General features: G+C 41.2%; 1 protein-coding gene across 1 annotated transcript in view; it reads left to right on the plus strand.

Annotated features, from left to right (window-relative positions):
- Positions 1 to 24,135, plus strand: part of rims2a (regulating synaptic membrane exocytosis 2a) — a 1,407,304-nt gene that overhangs the window by 918,557 nt on the left and 464,612 nt on the right. Inside the window, 2 exon segments of the mRNA XM_041189340.1 lie at positions 14,584 to 14,683; positions 15,887 to 16,010. Coding sequence (XP_041045274.1) covers positions 14,584 to 14,683; positions 15,887 to 16,010 — 224 coding nt within the window.

The raw sequence follows: 24,135 nt of genomic DNA on the forward strand, positions 1-24,135 counted from the left end.
TGTGCAGGCGCGAATCCGATTGGTGCCCCCGATCAGGGACGTGCCATCATTTTACGTGGGTGAGCCAATTAAGGCCCGGCCAGTGTGATGCTCGCCCGGAAATGCTGAGCGCCCCCGTGCGGGGTGGGGGGGTGGAATTCCATGAGAGGTTCCCTGTACTCTTTCAAGCATGCGCACAAAAGAGTGCAGAGATCTCCCCGAGGCACAAAGGTGCCTCAGGGAGATTTGTTTCAGTGCCAAAGTTTCAAATAAAGGTTTTTAACACTTTTAAAACATATCCCCTCATGTGACACTATCACATGAGCTGGGACATGTCAAAGATTAAACGTATAAACTTTTATTTGATTTTAAAACACTTTAAAAAATGCGCCTGGGCTGTTCACCTGCCTGCCAACCTTAAGGTTGGACGGGCAACTCATTAAATTGAATTAATTAGGTTTAAAGTGGTCTTATTAGGCCTTTGACAGTTCAGTGGGCGTGCAGCCAAGTCGACTGCACACCTGCCGAACCGAAAATCGAAATGATGCGCAGTAACGTCGGAACGCCCACCCGAAATCACCGCACGTCATTTTATGCATCGGTGAGCGGGCCCCGCCCCCACTCGCTGATGGGAAAAGTCTTCCCAATGTGAGTCCAACAGGCACCAGATCACACCTTTTATCACATTTAATTCATTCTTGGGGGGTGACCATTACTGGTAAAGCCGATATTCATCCCTAGTTCCCCTTGAGAAGGTGTTGGTGAGTCTTCTACGTGCACTCCATGTGATGACTCTCCAAATGCTGTTAAGGTAAAGAGTTCCAAGATTTTGACCCAGGAACAATGAGTTATATCCAAGAGTGTGACTTGGAGGGGAATCTTGGCTGACAGTGTCCATGTACTTATTACCCTTGCCCTTCTAGGTGGTGGATGTCGCATGCTTTGGAGGTACTACAGAAGATGGCAAATTGCTAAAGTTCATTCTATAGATAGAACACATTGCAGCCACGGTTTGTCTGTGGTGGAGAGTGTGGACGTTAGGTGGTGGATGGGCAGCCAATCAAGTGGAGTTCTTTGTCCTGGTGTCAAGCTTTGCCACACCTATCTACCAATAATTAGGGCAACTGCCTTAGCTTGCTCTTGGTAAGCATGGCAGAGCTTTTCCATCGACAGCAGGGGCACCTGCTGCCAATTTGCAACATAGGGACAGCACTACTGATTGTTAAGAAAGTAATGACTGCTTTCAGCTTTTCAGCTTATGGGTAATTCCTGGCTAGCATTACAATATCAGCCAACCAACTATCTGTAGGTAGATGGCATAGTCACCTCCATTAAATAACTAGAAAATTTTAATTAGGTTAATATTGTGTAAACATGTCCAAAGTTCTCTTTTAATTACAAGTAGTGGCATTTAGTCATTCAGATCAGTGTAGTCACAAATTTGATCCTTACCCATTGTGTGGCTCAATTGGAGTATAGTAAGGGAACTACAATTAGCATCAGCACCTGTGTGCTAAGCAGTTGAAAATTTATTCGTGCTGCCTTTTGCAGGTTATTATCCAGTGACTGCTGCTGCAAAATGGGATATGTGGATATGAGGTGAGCTCAGGATTAGGCTCAGTCGTGATGCCTCAATGTCCAACAACCTTCTGACACTGTTAAATTCTCAGATGAAGATTAGATCCTTAGGAAGAAAAATAATGTTTCGGAGAAGGAATAGAAGACATTTACTAGAATGGTTTCAATGATGAGGGTTTACAGTTATGTAGATGGACTGAAGAAACTAGGGGTAAAAACAAAAAAACTGCAGATGCTGGAAATCAAAAACAAAAACAGAATTACCTGGAAAAACTCAGCAGGTCTGGCAGCATCGGCGGAGAAGAAAAGAGTTGACGTTTCGAGTCCTCATGACCCTTCGACAGAACTTGAGTTCGAGTCCAAGAAAGAGCTGAAATATAAGCTGGTTTAAGGTGTGTGTGTGAGGGGCGGAGAGATAGAGAGACAGAGAGGTGGGGGGGGGGGGTGGCGGTGTGGTTGTAGGGACAAACAAGCAGTGATAGAAGCAGATCATCAAAAGATGCCAACGACAATAGTACAAAAGAACACATAGGTGTTAAAGTTAAAGTTGGTGATATTATCTAAACGAATGTGCTAATTAAGAATGGATGGTAGGGCACTCAAGGTATAGCTCTAGTGGGGCTTTTTTTTATTTTTTTTTACAATGGAAATAGGTGGGAAAAGGAAAATCTTTATAATTTATTGGAAAAAAAAGGAAGGGGGAAACAGAAAGGGGGTGGGGATATATTGAATTCAACAACTTTAGGTCGTGAGCTCCCTCCCCCATCCCCACCCCCTTTCTGTTTCCCCCTTCCTTTTTTTTTCCAATAAATTATAAAGATTTTCCTTTTCCCACCTATTTCCATTATAAAAAAAAACCCCCACTAGAGCTATACCTTGAGTGCCCTACCATCCATTCTTAATTAGCACATTCGTTTAGATAATATCACCAACTTTAACTTTAACACCTATGTGTTCTATTGTACTATTGTCGTTGACATCTTTTGATGATCTGCTTCTATCACTGCTTGTTTGTCCCTACAACCACACCACCCGCCCCCCCCCCACCTCTCTGTCTCTCTATCTCTCCGCCCCCACACACACACCTTAAACCAGCTTATATTTCAGCTCTTTCTTGGACTCGAACTCAAGTTCTGTCGAAGGGTCGTGAGGACTCGAAACGTCAACTCTTTTCTTCTCCGCCGATGCTGCCAGACCTGCTGAGTTTTTCCAGGTAATTCTGTTTTTGTTGAAGAAACTAGGGGTTGTTTTCTTTAGAGCAGAGAGGGCTAAGGGGGGATTGGATAGAGGTACTGAAGACCACAGATGGTTTAGATACAGTAAACAAAGAGAAATTGTTTCTAATAACTGCAGGTTAGAAAACCAGAGGGAACAGACTCAGGGTGCTTGGTGAAAGAAACAGAAACAACATGAAGAAAACTTCTTATGCAATAAGCAGTTAGGACTTGGAATGCACTACCTGATAGGGTAGTGGAGCCAGATTCAATAGTAAATTTCAAAAAGGAATTGGATTAATGCTTGAAAGAAAAAAAAATTGCTGGAAAATGGGGAAATAACCAGGGAGTGAAGCTAACTGTATTGCCCTTTGAAAGTGACGGCAGAGACTCGATAGGCTGAATGGCTTCCTTCTATGCTGTAATATTGTGATTCTGTTTTATCTATCAAGATCAATTTGGGTGTCAGCAAGTTTTCAGTAGTTTAATGTGTACGGCAAATGAAACATGTTGGTGTGACCAAGGCTTTTTATGTGCATGTTGCTTCTTGATAATGCTTCCTGCTGGGCTCTGGGATGCATTGACAAAGCTGTAAGTTGAGCAATAAATGTGGAATAGATTGTCATGGGATCGCGTATTTAATTTGTAGTACTATTGGATAATTGTGCTTTTTCAGTTTTCTATAGGTTCTTGAAACTAGGGCATCGAACTTGTAACTTGCGGGCTATTCATGGCCTTGGCAATTTGATTCCTTACATGGTTGAACACACCATCCTCCTCTAACACTGCTCCTTTGTTGCCCAACTGGATGGGACTGCACTTACCTGGTTCCATTCCTTTCTATCCACTAGTAACTAGGGAATCACCAGCTGTGGTTTCTCTTCCTGTTCCTGCACCTTTGCCTCCGGAGCCCCTTAAGGATCTATCCTTGGCCACCTCTTATATCTCGTTTGCATTCTGTCCCTTGGCAACATCATCCAAAACACAATATCAGGTTCCACATGTACGCTGATGGCACCCAGCTCTACTAGACCACCACATCTCAAGGTTCCTCTACTGCCTCTGATTTTTCACACTGCTTGTTTGACTTCTAGTATTAGTGAGCAGAAATTTCCTCCAGTTAAATATTGGGAAGACTAAAGCCATGGGAGTAATTTTAACTGAGCCCACCTATTAGGAAACTGACAAGATTAGATGAAACAGTGGTTTTACACCCCTGCCAATTTTACTTGCAGTCAACTTGGAGTATTGGGCCTGTTGTAAAACTAGCATTGCTGGTCAGTTTCCCAATGGGCTGCTTAGATTAAAATTTGCATCCTTAAGTCTTTAGTTCCCACCACAAACTCTGTTTGTTATTCATGAATTCAACCCCTCTTTCTGGATGAGGGTGGACTAGACCATTGATATTCTTTTTGACCCAGAGCTGAGCTTTAGAACTTATATCCTTTCTACCAGGACATAACCCATACTTTTATAAATGCCAGTGGACTAATAAATGAAAGTCAACATCAAATTGTTAAAGTCAAATTTTGTCTGACTAACTTGAATGAGTTTGGTGGAGTAGCAAAGAGGTTTGATGAGGCTACTGTGGTTGAAGTTGTATATGTGGACTTTCAAAAAACTTTTGGCAAGGTAGCACATAATAGATCTGTTAGCAAAATTGAAGTCCATGGAATTAAGTTGATAGCAGCAGCACCACCAGTATAAAATTAGCTAAAGGACAGAAAGCAGGGAGTAGTGATGATTTTTTATTTCAGATGAGAAGGTGGTGTTTCCTCGGGCTTGCTATCTGGATGACTTTTTAAAAATTTATTTTAATTACCTGGATTTGAATATACAAACATAATTTCAAAGTTTGCATTGAATACGAAACTCAGAAATTTAGTAAACAATAAGGGGGATAATAACAGACTTCAGGAGCGGATAGCTGGACAAACACATGGGTGGATGAAGGTTAATGCAGGGAAATGTGAAATAATCATTTTGGTAGCAAAAATTAGGAGAGTCAATATAAACTAAAGAGTACAATTGTGCAATTATAAGTTGCAGGTGCAGAGAGGCCTGGGGATGTATTACAAAAGTCTTTGAAGATGGCTTTAAAATTTATAGAATCCTTGTCTTTATTAATAGAAGAATAGAATACAAAAGCAAGGTGGTTTTACAAAAGTTTTATAAAACATTGCTTGGGCCTCAGCTGGAGAATTGTGTTTAATGCTGGGAATTACACTTTAAGAAGGATATCAAGGTTTTGTAGAGTGTACTAAAAAGATTTGTTAGAATGACACCAGGGATGGGGGACTCAAGTTATATGGAGAGACTGGAAATGCTGGGGTTGCTCTCTTTAGAACAAAGAAGGTTAAGATTTGACAGTGGTGCTCAAAATCATGAACAATTTCGATAGAGTAACTAAGGAGAAATGCTTTCCAGTAGCAGAAACGTCAGTAACCAGAGGATTAAGGTGAAAGGCAAAAGAACCAGGGAGCAACATATAGAAATGTTTTTTGCAGAGTGAGTTGTGATCTGAAATTCTGGAATGCATTGTCTGACAGGGTGGTGAAAGTATATTCAAGGGAATTGAAAAATATTTGAAGGAAAATAATTACAAGGATATGGGGAAAGAGCAGGGGAGTGAGCTCTACCAAAAAGTCAGCATGATGGGTCAAATAGCCTCTTTGTGTGCACAGATCATTCTGTGGCCTGGACTTTGCAGTCACCAGAGAAATGGCAGTGCTCCCTATTGAGCTCGAAATCACAAAACTCTAACAATCTCTGAATCATGGATTCTAGCTTTCCTGACATTTATTTCATTTGATGTCGACTCTAGGGGATCTTTGGGACCCAGCAACAGTGATGTCATTAAACAGGCTAAGCAAACAATCACATCAAGGAACTCTCATAGATAGCAAATCAGGAAGTAACAAGCAGGTTTAATCATTCATTATTTATAAATTTTACAGAAAGTAAAAAAAAATTAGGACATTCACATTAGGTCATTTAATATATTCAAAACAGAGATTGATAAGTTTTGGAAACAAAGGGAATCAAGGAATTTGGAGATAGGGTGGGAATGTTGATTTGATGTAAAGGATCAACCATGATTATCTGAATGGGTACAGCAGGCTCGAAGGGCCAAATTACTTTTATTTCTTATTATTATTAAGGTAGAAGCTGAATTATGAGAATCAAACTTCATTGTTTTTGATTTTAAAAATCTTTGTTATTTTAATCATAATAGAGAAATTTGATACAATTAGATTTTCAAGTCTCAGAGATTATTCATCAATAATTATGACTACTCAGTACACTGTTACAAACCAGGTTACACCTCATTCAACAAGATGTATTTTTTTTCAAGGGTTTTTGCAATAAGACTAAAAGTAATTTCTAAAATTCCATCAGTGAGGACTTGAACCATGCACTCTGCACCCAGTGGAGGAGTGGGGTCTCACTGAGCAACTTCTCTTTTTCTGCATTTAACTGCATTTGCACGGACTCAAGATGCTTCTGTCAGATTCAAGCTGAACTGGCAGTTGCACCATCATTACAACTACCACTAAAACCATGGCCAGGATTTTTCAGTTTGTGTGCAGAGGCGGGCCTGACATGCTGGCGCATAAAATGACGCTCGATGACATCGGGTGTGCGTCCCAACGTCATCACGCTGTCTCGCGATGTTTCATTCGACGGGCGAGCGCCGGAGTCGGCTGCATGCCGCCAATAATTGATAAGCCTATTAAGACCATTAACGAAGTAATTAATGTCAAGTTTATGCTGCCCGTTCAACCTTACGGTTTGAGGGCAGGCGAAAAGGCCAAGCGGCCTTTATGTTTTTTAGGAAACCTCATCCATGAGTGGGATGAGGTTTCCTAAAGCTTTTACTACTTAAATAAAAAGTTTATATGAAAAATAAAAACATGACACAAACACATGAGGGGAGATGTTTCATTAAATTTTTAATGTATATAAAAAAAAATTTAAAAACCACTTCAATCTCCCTGAGGCAGCTCCGTGGCTCGGGCGATTGAAGTACTCTTTCATGCGTATATGCAAAACAGCACTGGCCCCGACTCTCCCTCCTCCCCTCGCCTGCACAGGTAGCGCTGAGCGCTACCGCTCGCATATTATGCTGGCATAAAATGGTGGTGCAGAGCCGATCGCGGGGGGTGGCCAGCTCTGCGACCGCTCCCGCCTAGCCCGCCCAATGTGGGAAAAATTCAGGCCCATCTCTTCCACCTCTGGAAGAGAACCTGTCTCCACTCCTGAATCAGCTAATGTGTTGCTAAAACTCTCATCCTTGCATTTATTACCCCTAGACTCGATTCCAATATTCTACTAGCTGCTATTTCAACGTGCATCCTTCATAAACTTGATTTCACCTAAAGCTCTACTGCTTGTATCCTAATTGGCACCAAGCCCCATTTTCCCACCACTACCTTAGTTGATGTCTTGCATGGTCTGGAGAAATCTTAGTTTTAAAATTCATATCCTTACTTTCAATTCACCCCTTGCCCCTTTCTATTTCTATAACCTCCTCCAGTGCTACAATCCTCCTAAATTTCTGCGTTCTTCCAACTCTGATCTTTGGCGGATCCCTGATGTTGATTGTCCCACCATTGTTTGTGCCTTCAGCTGTCTCCGCCCTAACTCTCAAATTCCCTCCCTAAATACCTTTGCTTTTCTACCTTTCTCTCCTTTAAGATCCTCTTTTAACCTACCTCTTTGACCAAGTTTTTGTTCACCTGTCCTAATATTTCCTTTTGTGACTTGGTGTCAAATTTTGTTGGGTAACACTCCTGTGAAGCACCTTGGGATGCTTTACCATGTCAAAAGTGCTGCATATTGCATGTCATAGTTAATGTTGTTTATACAAGCAGAAAATAAAGCTTCTTTGAGCCTTTAAAAAAGTCTACAACATTTCTTTTATATTTTTAGATGACCAAATCCTTTCCATTTTGAGCTGTAGACCTTGAAAGTATGCCTGCACAATGCCCAACCAGGACAGAGAGTATATGATATTAATATCCGTAAGCTAGCCTTATCAGAACCCATGAGGGCAGCTTGTTCTCTTGGATTTAGGCCCAATGCAGCTACCCCAGTGGGTTTTTTTTTTAGCAAGCATTGCAGAATTGGCTTGATAAGACTGGAAGGTTAGCTGGTACCATATAATATTACAAAGTCATTTCTGAGGCAGGATATTGCTACAAAATAGCCCCTTCAATTTATATTAATGACAGTAGTACTAGTACCGATGCTACAAGGTAGATTGCAAAGGTTTATGTATCAAAAGTTGAAGGCAGCACGCAACTATCTTTCTAATCTTGTTCTTAAGCTTATTGCCTTTTCACAACTACTTAACAATGAAAACATTTAAAAGGGATTAAATGCTGTTCATTGCTGTTTAGTTGCATTCTTGTAATAGTTTTAATGGGCTCCCTAAATTACAGGGGAAAACACAAGATTAGCAATAGGCAAAAACATTTTATAGAAATGGACTTCCACTTACTTTTGTTTCTTTCTTCACAGATGCTGCCCAACCTACTGAGTGTTTCCAGATTTCCTCTTATTTCCTCCATGTGCTTTGTTTTGTCAAAAACAGCTATAACCCATTTTCATTATATTTTATGCAAACATGAGTCAATGTTCTTCTATGTATTATTTTTGGCATTCAAGGTATGTTTAAAGAGGGTACAGTACAAAAGCAATAACAAATCATTTGCATCATTACTAATTATTGCACGCTTTCTAAACTGGGTTAAGCAAAATTAGCAAAAAGGGTGATGCCATTTGCTTATTTAAGCTCTATATGTCAGTGAAAACAATTGGATGGACCTGAAATTAGCTTAAGGAAGGACACAATTCCAAAGTACCTTCACAGTGCAACCAAGTGACTAGAATAAACGAGCTTTCTGCTTCACAGCATGTGTGCAGCAGCTATTTCCTGGTATCACTTATTAAAGCAAGATATCTAATATTGAATCTGGGGCTATCTCTCTGCTGACATCTCTGATCTAATATGCCAGTGTGTTTGATAATGCAGCAAAATACATTTAGTTTGCATTCCAAAAGTCTACTTCCACAAAGGGAAATTATCATTGGTGGCAGTCACTAACCGGAAAGAACTTGCAGTAGAGCAACTACGTTACATATCAATTGGCACAAAGCACTGCGACAATGTCATAAATTACAGCCAAATTTTACACTTAAGTGAGCAGTGAAAATCGCATTACTGCCAGCTATGACATGCTCAGTGATTGAGAAACTAATGGGAGAAATTGTAATTTCTCCCTGGGACTAATTTCTATATACTCCATGCATGATAAACATCTATGACCTGGAAATTCTGCACACTGTTGTGATAATGCTTTGTAGTGCATATAACTTAAGATCCTGATTAGCATACTCTTGAATATGTAAGTAGGTTGACAAAACAGGAAGTGATGCAAGTTAACATGTGATATAGTGGTTGAATAAGTATTGATCTGCACATAACAGGGGCTGGATTTTTGTTCCCGAGACAAGTGGCTTGAGTCAAGAAATTCCCTGACTCAGAGCACCCGCCTCAGGAAAAGTGCCACAAATGGCGCATTTTTCGCTGTAGAGGGGAAGATGTGGGATGGAGTCGGACCTGCTGCTACCAGACACAGATCGAAGGTGCCAACAGGGACTGCTGAGTGCCAATGCGGCTATTTAAAAGGGCTGTCCCATTTCTCCAGGACTTTTTTTTAAATAAATATTGACCCTGTAACCCTTACCCTTCACACTCCATCAACCCCAACCCACACCCCATGCTCACCCATGCCCCCCACCCACCCTCCATGGCCTCTTACACCCTCCATTCCAACTCGCCCACTATTCACCATGACCTCAGGAGTCATGTTGAGGTGAAATAAAATAAACCTCTAAATATCTATTACAGCTTTCACTATAATAAAAAAACACACTTCCATTCCTGAAAGCCTATTCAATCTTAAAAGACCACCAAGTACATAATCACTTATCAAAACAAATAAATTCACAACCCCAAATCAAAACAGCGAATGATTTAATAACATATTTGAGCTGTCAATCAAACTATGAACTTACAACCTCCTGCAGGGATAATTGTAGGTTGTGTACAGCAAGCAACGATTAATAGTGATACAATGTTAACCCTTGGTAATGGCAACAAACAGCTATTGCAATTACTGGAACAGATTTTTTCCAACCCTCACTGACACAGGCAAAGCTGTTTTTTTTTCCAATTTTTTTAAGGGCTGGCTATTTAACTAATTTCACAGCCTACATTTTTTCAACTCTCACTGACATAGGTAGGCTGACTATTTTTAATTTTTGAAGGGTTGTTAATTTAAAGAACTTAACAGCTTGACAGTTCTGCACACCTTATCCACCCTCCATGAGCATTTATGCCTCCTGCATAAATTTGTGGCGTCCACACTGCTGTTTAAGACTCTTGCTAAAGTGAAAATGGGAGTTCTTTTCACTGAGTTTAAATGGTCATGCTGAGTTCAGGATTCTCTCATGTGTTAGTTGAACCTTGCCCTTTCCCCTCCTGGTGAAAATGTAGGTGGGACTTCCTGATATGGGTCTTGTCTGCCATTTTTAAAGGTCTGCTCTGGCTCCATGTGTATGAAAAGCTCTCCTGTAATCCTGCCATTCTTCAGTTAAGAGTCTTTCATTTAGATTACCAATCGTTGTCATAGTATTTGGTACATTTGAGCTAAGAGCCAATATCACAATATGGTGACAGCAGTGCACAACATAGTGGCAGTGGTGCACAACCTGATAGCAGTGGTGCACAACATGGTGGCAGCTATTCACATTTAGTGACAGCCATCACAAAGCGGTGACATTGTTGGCGCTAAAGCCTGGGATAACACTGGCATATTGCTGGAAGCAGCAGTGACAGAGGTTTAGGACTCAATCCAAAAATCACCCCTGAGAACTGGCACTACGAGAGCATGAATAATTGAAGGTGGAAGTGCTTTGGAACAGTAGTCAGCCAGAAAGGCAGTGTTCTGGTGCAATTGAGCTGGAAAAGTCAATCTGAATTAGGGCTGTGATGCTGTAAGCCATTGAACATTGTGAGTTTTCCTGCCGAAAAGAGCTCTCTGAGCAGAGTCTTTGCATGCAGAGGCTGAAAGCCCATGAAGCAGCCACAGAGCTTGGGCTGTGACAGAGGTCACGCTGCAGGCGTGGTAAAACTGCGCTCTTTTTTTTACCATCAAGGAAAAGTCATTGAAGAGGAAAGTCTTAGGAAAGAGAATTCTCGAGAAGCAAGAAACTTTGACGCTATGACAACAAAATATCCAGTTATGCATTGGAAAGCTCCGGACATCCTCAATGAATTCATATTGTTTAGACAGCACATGGAGTTGTGCTTCTTAGATGTTGCAGAGCCCAACAAGCAGGCAGTAAAGACAAAGATAGTGATTGGCAATGGATATCTTCATTGCATCAACACTTCTGGACCATCAGAGGCACATCTAAACTCTGAACAATTCGGGAGGATCACTTAAAAGTCAAGGTCAGCTTCAGAATCCATTGACTCAGATCAATGCGATATAGAAAACAGCCCAAAGAAACTTGACCAGTTCATCAGTAGATGTCGATATAAAGGCAGAAATTGTGATTTTTCAGACGCAGAGAATAATGGAGCTCATAATTGTATCGACCCCAATAGCGGTATTTCAAAAGGATATACTTAATATGAAAATGAGACACAATATTTAATATCAATTTATAGATGGCAGAAAATATGAGGTTATATTTGTACACAGGCAGTATCTGCAAATGCTTGGAGCAGCAACAACCATAAGTAAGCTAACCAAGGCACTAAGACAGGGCAATGCATGCAGCAAATGTGGGCCAATACATCAGCCATTAACTGTCCTGCATTTAGAGATACCTGCATGTGGTCTAAAGGGACACTGGGCAAGATTGTATAGAAAGTCCGGCAGTGAGGAAGCAGTCTGAAACCTCAGCAAGCCACAACTTAGAAAAATGTCAACACTGCATATTGGCAAGAAGAGGAAAGAATTCACCAAATATCAGTTCAAGCACTGGCATGTCTACAAGGCAGGTAGAGACCTAGACAGAAAAGAAGGCACTGAGAGAAACAAACACAAATTCAAAAGTGAACAAACTTTCCACAGTGACAGTTTCGCAGCATGTGGATACAATCACCCAACCGGAAGCTTTCATCTCCTATTCTACTTGAATCCTGTATCCAGACTATTTCAAACCTGGCAATCGTTGAGTTCTCTAACTTTTGGCAAGGCGTGAGCGGACAATATGGAGAGAAGGCCAACAATCGGTTTCATGAAGTCATGAAATTAGTTTGCAATCAACTGCTCAGCCTGTTGATGGTGGGCAGCGTTCCCTGTCATCGGACGTTGGGAACCTCATTGTAATACATCAGCATATCATTTTAAGGCCAGCCCGCCAGACCCATCCCTACCCAGCTGGATTGTCCACCCATGTTGGCGGGAAAACATGCTGATGTGTTTCACAACAGCCTATATATGGCGTGCTGCACTTTGCGGCTCGGGACTTCAAGGTTTGTTTGCCTACCTTACTTCAGTTAGCACTTGCAGTCATCAGCGCCAGGCTTCACAGGCAGCACCACATCACATTTAGGGGGTCTCTGCTAGCAGACCAACCATATGTGGGTGGCTTTTCAATGGCTGCAGGGCTAGGGCTTGTTTGGGGAAGGGGAGAAGTGGCTCAGGCAAGCAAAGAGGCTGCATGATGAAAGCTATACTGCAGATGAAGGGTATCCCAGGGTGTGTGTGAGGTCACATGTTGATCTGTGCAAGTAGCCTCAAGATGGTGAGGGCTGAGGGGGCAGTCTCCAGAGGAGATGAGACCAGATAGACATGTAAAGATATGTGTATGAGAACGGGTGGTGATGTCCTTTGAGCTGGCAGTGAGTGAGATGCCAGTGAATGTGTGATGGGCTTGAGTGTGTGAGATTAGAGTTATGAGATGGTTGCCATACCCTGGCTGCACGGATTAGATCATTTGTCCTCTATCTGCATTGGATGACCAACTTCTTCTGTGCAGCATTGGCACTGATCACCACTGCCGTTGCCTACCAAGCTGGAGTGGTAATGTTGCTGCCCCTCCTACGGCCAGAGCAGGAGGGAGGACAGGGGGTCTCCACAGCATTCAAAAAGTGCTTGAGGGCTGCAGTCTTCTTGCCTTTCGGGGCCATGTCTTTTTTGCTGCAGTCCTGGGCTGGAAGCACTGAGCGCGGCTATGCTTTAAATCTGGTGCCTGGCATGATGAATCAGCGAGATGATGGCGTGGCAGGCGAATCGGAGCTCACCCGCCTTGGACACAACATGTATCACAGGAATGTATAATTAATGCAGCGGGTTTGAGGCAATAGACATTTGACTCGAATGTTTCCTTGTCCATATGAGACACTTCAGCAAAAGCCTGTAATTTAAACACTTTACCCATCCAGGGTTCCCACATTTAATTTCATCTGTCTTATATACAATCTGATAAAGTCCATGACATATTCTTCCATTGAATGACTACCTATTTTCTGAAATCTATCAAATCCTGACCATGCCTCATAACCATTGAACAGATCATTTGTCTTGTAGATTTCATCCAGGAACTCTGATAGAAAACAGGCGTCCATCTCACAAAATACTCCTGACTTTACTTTTTGTTGGAAACAACAATCCCAAGGCCACACTTTGTGACATCTTTGGTTGGGACGTAACCTGTGTCTGCATATCATTCTTCACGCTTCCACTTGTAATATGGTTTAAACTCCAACAACATCAGAGCACAAACATTGACAATTTACACTTGCTTTCTACTATTTTCCAGAATGGTCATTAGGATTTTAGTTAGGGTTAGGTTTGTTGTTGGGTGAGTGAAAGGGGAAGATAGTGAATTGAGCAATGTCTGAGTGTCAAGTTTCATTAGTAAGAATTTGATATTTGAAGATACGTTCACTTACCTTGACCACTTATGGGAGGAAATTAAATGTCTTCCAGCACTGCATCCAGTTTCTTGGGGCTACATGGCTTGCATTGACATTGACAGCCATCTGATACCACTGCCTGCCTGGATGGTCTCCTGGCCCCCTCTGGGTAGAGGACCTCCTTCTTCCTGCCCAAATTCCAAAGCCTGTTGTGTTGTTCAAACTTGGAACATGTTCTCTGCCTTGCTGCACCGTTTTCACTCTTCTTGCAGGTCAGACAATCTTCTCCAACCACCCCTAACACCTGCTGCACCCAGGGTGCACCCCTTCTTTAAAAGTTGCAAGTGCCTTTAAATGGTGCTAACCTTGATGAGCCCAGACCCCCAGCTGAGGCATACAGCAGCACATTTAGCACTGGGCTGAATGCTGCTATCATTTAAATTAGCATGCATTGTGTCAGCTTTGCAACAAACGAGCACAGGATAATTAGCATCCTGATCCCTGTGCCCATTTTCAGGCCTTATCCAATTTTCCCCCATCCTCATTCTACTTGGCAGTGATGCTTCTGTAATACATTGTTGTACATGTGAGCAGGGACAGAGGTCAGCTGTTTCCATATTTGAGTAAAATGAGAAGAGGGAGAGAAGATTGCAGGGCATTAGAGAAATTTAAAAAACTTCAGGATGTGAGGTAAGTGTCAAAATGCTATGAAATTGAAGGTTATTCTCATCAAGACTGTTGTTATCAATAAATTATTAGGAATAAAGACAAGATCTAATGATTTGATTAAAATGGTGTTAAATTAATTTGTTGTTAAATGGAGTAGGCCAAATAATAATATTCTTTATTTTTGACCTTTTTTTGGAACAGGTTGTGGGTGGAAAGATGACTGAGTTTGGCAGATTATGTGCATTCATTACCAAGGTGAAGAAGGGGAGTTTAGCAGACACTGTGGGGCATCTTAGACCAGGTACCATTAATCACAATACTTAGTCTCTTTTGTGAGTTTTCTCCTATTGTTGCCATCCTTGCTACTCTGGTAACTGTAAATTCAGAGCCAATTTGCTCAATGTGAATACTATGGAGGACACTCCTATATATGTAATTAGAATTAGGTCGTAAATAATAGTGTAGAACATTTACAGGAGAAAAAACAGAACTGCCTTGTGATCAAATAAAGACCTAGATGTTATGCTCGGAAATATGAAAGCAAAATACTGCAGGTGCTGGAAATCTGAATTAAAAACAGAAAATGCTATAAACACTCAGCAGGTCACGCAGCATCCTTGGACAGAAACAGAGTTAACATTTTGGGTTGATGATGACCCTTCATCCTGCCTCCATTTTGTCTCGTTCCTTTCTTTATTCCTAAACTTTGCCTTCAAAAGGCTACCATCCAGCCATTTGAACCCCGCCTGGACACACCTTTTGTGTCTTTACTTTATACATTAGCATGGAACCATTTCTCATTTAATCTCTCTTGCCCTCCACCTTGTCACAGACCATCATCACCCACCCAAGTTCTTCCCTCCCCTAATCCTTTACTCAAAACTTATTACATTTCTATCTTTTCTCAGTTCTGATGATGGGTCATCAGTGACTCAAAACACTAACTCTGTTTCTCTCCACAGTTGCTGCCTGACCTACTGAATATTTCCAGCATTTTCTGTTTTGATTTTATGATTGATATTATTTGACATCTGCATTTACTAAACTGTGATTGTAAAATTCTAAGTTAAAGTACCCAAACAAAAAAAAACCTACTGTGATACTAGACATCAGCACACTATTCTTTACACAACATGGTTCTCAAGGAGAAGAAAGTATTGTAATACAAATAATTGAATGGTTTAAATTGGAAAAATCTATTGTACCATTTATTTCACCTCTCCACTGCACATGCCATAAATGGATTGTGGCAAAAGTTTTTATTTAGTCATGTTGCTAGTTTTGCAAATTGGCGAATCTATTGTAGGATTATACCTGAAAGTCCGACAAGTATTCTGTATTTTAAAACAGATCTTGGATTCTCTTTTAATGCAACCAGCCTTTAAAGCCAGCTATCTGAGCATACTAAATTAAAATCTTTTTGAAAAGTGTTTTTAAGGTATAATTGTAGTCTTTTTTATAATTGTGCGTTGATGTTTGAACCTACATTATTTTGATTATCTAGGCGATGAAGTACTTGAATGGAATGGAAGGTCATTACAAGGAGCTACCTTTGAGGAGGTGTATAACATCATTCTTGAATCTAAACCTGAGCCACAAGTTGAACTGCTGGTTTCGAGGCCTATTGGGTTAGTAGTCTTGGTTTAATATTTATTTATTCTTTCATGGGATGTAGGTGTCGCTGGCAAGGCCAGCATTTATTGTCCATCCTAATTGTCCTAGAACTGAGTGGCTTGGAGGCTATGTCAGAGGGCAGTGAAGAGTCAATCACATTGCTGTGAGTTGAGGAATACATGTAGGTCAGACCAGGTAATGACAACGGATTTCCTTCCCTAAAGGGCATTAATAAACCAGATGAGTTTTTACAACAATTGATGATAGTTTCATGGTCACCAATACTGAGACTAGCTTTCAATTCCAGATTCAATTAATTGAATTTAAATTTCACCAGCTGGCATGGTTTACTAGTCCAGTGAGATTACCACTACGCCATCATCTTCCACTTAGCTCAACACTATATTAACATTTAGTTTGAGATTATGAGATTACTTATGAAGGACAATTTTTTGAACGTGTACGTCAGGGATTTGGAAGCATGCTTCTCCATTCTTTTCATTTTTTAATTAAAAAAAGTAAAAGTAATCATAATTGGTGAAGGAGCCCAAATATCTGGAAACTTTGATTGATCTTACCAATCAAGTTTAAAATAGGAAAGCAAGCAAGGACCATGCAGACTAAAAAGCAATTAAATTTTGACCTCACCTATTGTTTATTTAAAAATAGCTAAATTTTGTGGCCTTATAATGCTACTAATTTATCTGAGTAGAAGAGCAAAGCATATGTATTATATGGTATGGCACTCCTGTTCTTATAAGACAGCATATCATCTGCATTATTGCAAATGACACCAAAATCTGTTTTGATAAGATATCAGCATGTGCAGATGTGACACTGTAGATACCACATTCCAGGTGTCACACATTTTCAACAATGCTAACTGATGCTGAGTGCACCTGCGTTGCAGCATCAAACAGACAATTATTAAAGTTGAATTACCTCAGGATGTGTCATGTGTCCAGTTAAAACAATGAGATTTCAGAGATTCAAAAGGATGGACCAAGGTATGTGAGAATTGTGTTTTATGCATTATGTGATAACACATTTCTGATGTTATAAAACAGTTAATTATGAAATTTACTCTGAAACTTGTCGTGGGCATCCTTCCATCTATGTAAGATGATGGACATGCAGCACATCAAATTCTTTGGGGATAAGGTAGCTTCGTATGATGCACTTTTGCTAAAGGAATCAATGGTGAGAGGCAGGTTTGGCCACAAGTGCTGCATATAAATTGGTTATCAAGTGACATTGTGGTTTGTTGTTTTCAGTGTTGGCGCTTGATGCCAAACTGCTGTGGCCACTGTTCATCATGATGGCTCACGCCGGCCCACAGGTGATCTCGCCATTTTCCTCTGTCATCAGCTGGTGTCTCCCAAATGCAAGAATTGATGTTTAACACCTTCATTTCAAGGTTGCAAGCATCTTAGAAGCAGAATTTTGGACGCCCAACTGGTCACCTGGTTCCGGTTACCTCACCATACAGAAATTTCTTAGAAAATCCTGCCACCATGTTCCATCCTGCGAACATGCCTGAGCTAGCGAAGCTAGCAAACAGCGAAGATGAAATTCGTTGAGTTTCTTTTCTTGAGAGCTGTAAATCATCTGTGTTTCACAGCCGTACAGCAAGATGCTGAGAACACAGGCCTCATAGACCCACATTGTGGTCCTTAGAATCAATTTGATCTTATTCCATGCATGTTTTGTGAGTCAGCCAAAGATGCTCTCCCTATGCATGTATCAAGTTCTGCATCAAGAGTTGGATTGTCTACTCCCATGGACCCATGGTAGCAGGATTTGCTAAACAATTCCAGTGGATTGTTATTTAGTGTGATCAGGGACAGTGATGTGATGCTGTGTCCCACGACCATGGTTTTCTTGACATTTATCATCATGGAGAACAAGTTACAGACATGGTAGAGGGTCCATGAGTCTTTGTAGCTGAGTTTTCATGTGAGTGACAAACGCAGCATCATCAACATAGAGGAGTTCTCTGATTAAGATGAGCTGTGTTTTTGTCTCCGCTTTCAGTCTGGATAGATTGTAGAGTTTGCTGTCCAATTGAGTGTGCAGATAAACTCCTTCCATATCTGCAGGGAAGACAAAAGTGAGGAGCATGGAGAAGATGATACCAAACAAAATGGGGACTAGGACACAGCTTTGTTTAACTCCATTCTTCACCCTGAAACTGTTGGAAATGGTGCCATCAAGTGGTACAATCTAGTACATATTGTCATGGAAGGAGGGGATGAGACTGAGCAGCTTTGGCAGACAGCCAATTTTCCCCAAAATATTGTAGACTCCTGCTCTGCTGACAGTGTTTAATGCTTTAAATGAGATCTACGAAAGTAAAGTAAAGAGATATATCCTGTCTTGGCACTTCTTTTGTAGCTAGTGTATGGAGAAGATCACACCCACTATAGAATTGCCAGCACAGAAACTGCACTGTGCTTCTGGATATCTTCGATTTGCAAATTGATGGAACCTTTTAAGTATTAGTTCAGGCCTTCCCAGTGATGCTAAGGAATGAGATGCTCTTGTAGTTGTTACAATCTTCTCTATCTCCTGATGATTTTTGTGCCACAGATGGATCCCACCTTCCAGCAGAGAAGGAGAAGGTCATGAAGGTGTGACGGTTGATGGGACTTTCCATGCTTGAGCATTTGGGCTGGAATCCCATCCTTCTTGGGAGTCTTTCAGCTTTCTAAGCAATCAATGGCCTTTTCCAGTTCAAGTGACATGGATTCTTTGTCTAACTCAACCATGACAGGAAGCTGTGGGAGAAGTCAAATGCGCACTGGGAGATGCCCATCTCATGGGAGTGGAGTACAGCTCACAGTAATGTTCAACCAAGCGGGACAATTGTTTGCTTCTGTCAGTGAATACTTCACTATCTGCTGATTTCAGAGGGGCAACTTTGGCGATGGTAGAACCAAGTGTCATTTGACCACATCATAAATAGCGTATAGATTTCCGTTGTCAAAGGCAGTTTAGTTTGCTGTTACTATATAAACATAGTTACTCAGTTTTCTGCTAATCACTCATTCCATTTTGGCACCTATTTACTGTATTGACTTGATTTTGAATCATTCACTTTTAGTTAAATAATTATTTAACAGATAAATTTCATTTTAACCAATCAAAAACTTTTATGCTAAGACAAGGGTAACATTTTCAGATGTTCTGCCTTTAAAGGACATAACATTATGGAGACTTTTAATGATATGTATCTTCGTGTTTTTTTCCAAATATGTACTTAGCTACTTTTCCCAAACCATGCATTGTCCTCTAGCCAAGAAAGTACACATAATATGTTCTCAGACTTTTGCCAATGTTAAAACACATGCACATGACATAGTCAGGAACACTATGGGTAGTAGGTGGCTTACCATGACAGTAACATTATGTTTTCCGTAAGAAATATTCAGAATTAATAGGTTTAGAATTACTGTTTAGTAGTTTGATGAGACAAGGGAGGTATCAAGCTCCAAGTTCAGTTGCAGTAAAAATGACAGGCAGTGTTGATTTCCATGGTTCAGTCAGATACTTTCCGCAGCTTCCTTTGGGACAAACGATGTACAGCTTGTTCTTCACTTACAATGGGAATGTTATTCTATTGATTTACAAAGTAAAACTGAGACTCTTGAACTTTGCTTGTAGACAGTGTTTCATGATATTTGAACCAATTATGTCAATTCTACAGCTTTGTGCAAATTCAGGGCCCTGAATCTCATGGGGTGCACTTGGGAAGGCAGTGGTAACTGCAATTTTATTAAGGATTTCCTGAGAATTTTAGGAAAAGTTAACATCAAGAAATGTTGATTTTAATGGCATTAAAAATGAATTTTCTTACATGATATTACTTACTAACCATGAGTATGTTTATATGTGTGGTGTTGCGTTATAGGATTAACTTCTCTGCCTTATATCTATTATTCCTGCTGCCACTTCTTAATAACTTTCGCTAGTGAAGATGAAAGAAGAGAGGCCTGGGATTCCTTGAACCTAGGATCTCTCCCTCAGTTTGCTACACCTCTGGTGTGTCTTGCTTTTGCGGGTGCATTATTGTTTGGTGGGGAGTGAAATTCCACACCCATAGGCTGACAGTTGCTTAATTAGATATTATAACATTTAATTGTATCATTGAGGTACCCAGTTGTTGTAGGGTGGCCGAGTAATACCTTTAGTGATAGAGTTGATATGCAGACACTTCTTGGTTGAAACTTTAAGTTTATTTACAATATACTCAGCAGCAACCACATGTGCTTTCAACTTCAGCTCTATCTCTACACTGACTGCTGAGGTAGCGCGAGCTACTCTCCTATTGGTTACTACAGATCATGTGATCTCCCTTAACCAGTATTATTCTTAAAGGCACATTACACACTAAATAAAGCCATAATTACTACATTCCTCCCCCTTTAACCCTTTAACATATATTTACAAGTACATATTTTTCAAGAAAACATAATATTTACACTGTGTAAGGAATTTACAAGTTCAGTCTTTCAGGTGGTTTCCTGGTAAGTGTGCAACGTTTCAGCTCCACAACTTCAGATTCTTTCTCAGGAACCTCCTTTTCCAGTGCTGCCTGAATATCAGATGCTTCGGTGGGCACCTGCAGTTCCATATTCTCAACTCTTACAGGAACATCAAACATGTCAGTCCTGGGTTGAGTATCCTCAAGAGGAAATGCAGACCCAGTCACGATCACTGGTAGAACCAAATCTTGGTGATTTGTCTATCTCTTCCTTAAGTGGTCTACATGTTTACGGATGATCCACCCTTCCACCTCCACGTGGTAAGATAGAGGTCCAGTCACCACACTTGTTTCACCCAGTAACCACTTTGGTCCTTCCCTGAAAGTTTTCACATATACCTGCTCTCGCACGGTAAATTTCCTCTCATAACTATGCCAGTCGTGCCTAGTTTTCTGGCTTTCCTGACTCCTTTCCACCTGCCCTTCTAAATTTGGCATTATTAAACTCAATCTTGTCCTGAGACGGCGTTTCAGCAATTCTGCAACCTGATTTTGTTTGAGGGGTAGTCCTGTAATGAAAAAGAAAGCATGCTAGCTTGGTTGCCAAGGAATCACCACTTAGCTTTTTCGTGCCTGCCTTGAACATTTGAACCAGTCCGTTTGAGGAAGGGTGGAATGGTGCAGTTTTCACTTGAGTGATATCGTTGAGACTGATAAGTTATTGAAAGTCAGCACTTGTAAACTCCAGTGCCATTATAGGAAACAACTACTTCTGGTAGTCCGTGACTGGCAAACTCTGACGTAGTTTCTCAATTGTAGTGGCTGACGTTGGTGACTCCACCTCATATACATCCAACCATTTTAAATGGGCATTGACGATGAGCAGAAACATTGTTCCCAGGAAAGACCCAACATAGTCAATGTGTAACCGTATCCAGGGTCTACGTGGCCACTCCCATGGGTGCAACGGAGCTGTCACTGGCAACTTTTGCAGTAACTGACATTGAACACAGTGCTTTACTAAACTCTCTATTTCATGTCCACCCAAGGCCACCATAGATAGCTGCGTGCTACAGTCTTCATTCGGGAAATTCCTGGATGGGCGCTGTGTAGTTCAATTTAGAGCGGCTCTCTTCCCTTTGGAGGAACAATCACTCATGCTTCCACAATAAGATGCCATCCTGGCTGGTTATTTCATGTCATCTGTAGAAGTACGGTTTCATTTTTAATTTTTATTCATTCATGGGATGTGGGCTTCACTGGCTGGCCAGCATTTATTGTCCATTCCTAGTTGCCCTTGAGAAGATGGCGGTAAGCTGCCTTCTTGAACCACTGAAGTCTATGTGGTGTAGGTACACCCACAGTGCTGTTAGGCTGGGAATTCCAGGACTTTGGCCCAGCAACAGTGAAGGAATGGCCTAGGTCGATGCCGGGTGGTCCGTCCAGTTTCATACCTTTTTTGAGACTTTGTAGTGGTTTGATACAACTGAGAGGCTTGCTAGGCTATTTCAGAGAGCATTTAAGAGTCAACCACATTGCTGTGGGTCTGGAGTCACATGTAGGCCAGACCAGGTAAAGACTGCAGGTTTCCTTTCCTAAAGGATATTAGTGAACCAGATGAGTTTTTACGACAATTGGCAATTGTTCCATGGTGACTATTAGACTTTTAATTCCAGATTTTGTCAGATACAGGCTCCTGTGACCAACCATGTAGCACTTGCTCTCATATCTGAGATAGGACTGATCTGACTTGTCCAGTCTCTGATTTGTTGCATAGAGTCCTCCTTCACACCATACACTAAACAATCACTGAGTATGTCATTCAGGGTCATACTGAACTCTCAATGTTCTGTTAGCTGCTTCAAATTTGCCACGTAGCATGCAATTGTCTCACCTAGGCTCTATTTTGTGAATTAAACCTGAATCTCTGCATCATGACTGAGGGCTTTGATTGAAAATGACCCTTTACAGGGTCCACCAATTCATCAAATGTTTTCAAATCTGGAGCACTGTGTGCTGTCAAACTTGAATCAAGCAGTAGGGTTTGCTCCCACAAGTACTCAAGAAGATCGCTCATCTCTTCTCTTCCTTTGAAATCTTGTTCGCTTGAACAAAGAACATGTGGCGTTCTACGTATTGAGACCAATCATCTGTGGCTGGTTCAAAAGGATCAATTCTCCCAAATTATGGCATTTTGAGAGGAGATAACTTCTTCAAGTCTAACGGAGCTTGCTACTTACAATCACTGGGCGAGGTACAGTGCTGATTTCTTTGTAACTTGATTTCCTCTGTTCAGCCCTGTTTTATCCTCATCACCAGTTTGTTGTAGGGTGGCCGAGTTGTGCTATTAGTGATAGAGTTAATCTGCAGTCATTTCTTGAGTGGAAATATTGGGCAGAATTTTGCCCTTGGCGTATGGGCTTGGCAGGTGCGGTAGGGAAGCCGACCAACACTCATGATTGGGCCCAGAAAGCAATTTCATGCTGGTGGGCCAATTAAGCAACAGCGCTCAGCGCTGCCTGTGCTGGCCGGGGGAGGAGAGCAAGCCAGACGACCGCGACCTTCATGCATGCGTGCGAGTACTCGCTACACAATCTCCCTGAGGCAGAAAGCTGCCTCAGGGAGATGAACTGATTTCAAACAAAAATTAAAGATTTTATAAATGTTATGAAACATGTCCCTTCATGTGACTCTGTCACATGAGCAGGAACATGTTATTAATGACAAAATAAAGTTTTTATTTGATTTTTATTTGCGTTTGGAAAACTCATCCCACCCGTGGCTGAGGTTGCCAAAAAAATGCAAAGGCTGCTTGGCCTTTCCGCCTGCCTGCCAACTATAAAGTTGGTTGGGCAGCGAAAAATTTCTTTGAATTAACTTTTTAATGGACTTAAGAGGCCTTTTAATTGTTGGTGGGCCCGCTGCTGACTGAAATATTGCGTGAGTGCGTGATGACGTCAGGACGCATGCCCAGTGTCATCGCATGTCATTTTACATTCGGTCGGGTCGGGTTGGGCGTATGCCCACCCGCTGAGCTAAAAATTTTACCCATTAAGTTTATTCATAGTGTATTCAGAAGCAACTACACATGTGCTTTCAACTCCAACTCAGTCTCTACACTGACTGCTGAGGTAGCCCGAGCTACTCTCCTATTGGTTACTACTGATCATGTAATCTTCCTTAATCTATATTATTCTTAAAGGTACATTACACTAAATAAAACCATAGTTACTACACTAGTGCAATGATGTTCTGATCTCTTTGATACAAGGTGCCCAGAGAATGGGGAAGTCCTTTGTGTCTTTGAATCTCTACCATATCTAAGTAACCACATTCCCACTTTCCATTTGACTGTGCCTTGCTGCTGTACTACTGCCCTGGCCTTTAGCCTATTCTTTCAATCTCTTTTACCTCTGCCCTGTACAGCACACTTCTTCCCTGTCCCTTTCTCTTCCTGTTTCCCAGTTATATCACATATCATTTTTGTCATTTGGGAAATTTTGTCTCTCCTTCATCACTGCTTTCCTTCTCTCCAGCTACCATTCCAGATTTGAATCCGCCTTTAATAATCCAGCTAACTGTTGAGGAAAATAGGTTCATTCCACCAATAGATCACTTCAAAGAAAAATGCTAACATTGACAGAACATTGATTCTA

Source organism: Carcharodon carcharias, chromosome 6, assembly GCF_017639515.1.
Source record: "Carcharodon carcharias isolate sCarCar2 chromosome 6, sCarCar2.pri, whole genome shotgun sequence".
Taxonomy (NCBI): domain Eukaryota; kingdom Metazoa; phylum Chordata; class Chondrichthyes; order Lamniformes; family Lamnidae; genus Carcharodon; species Carcharodon carcharias.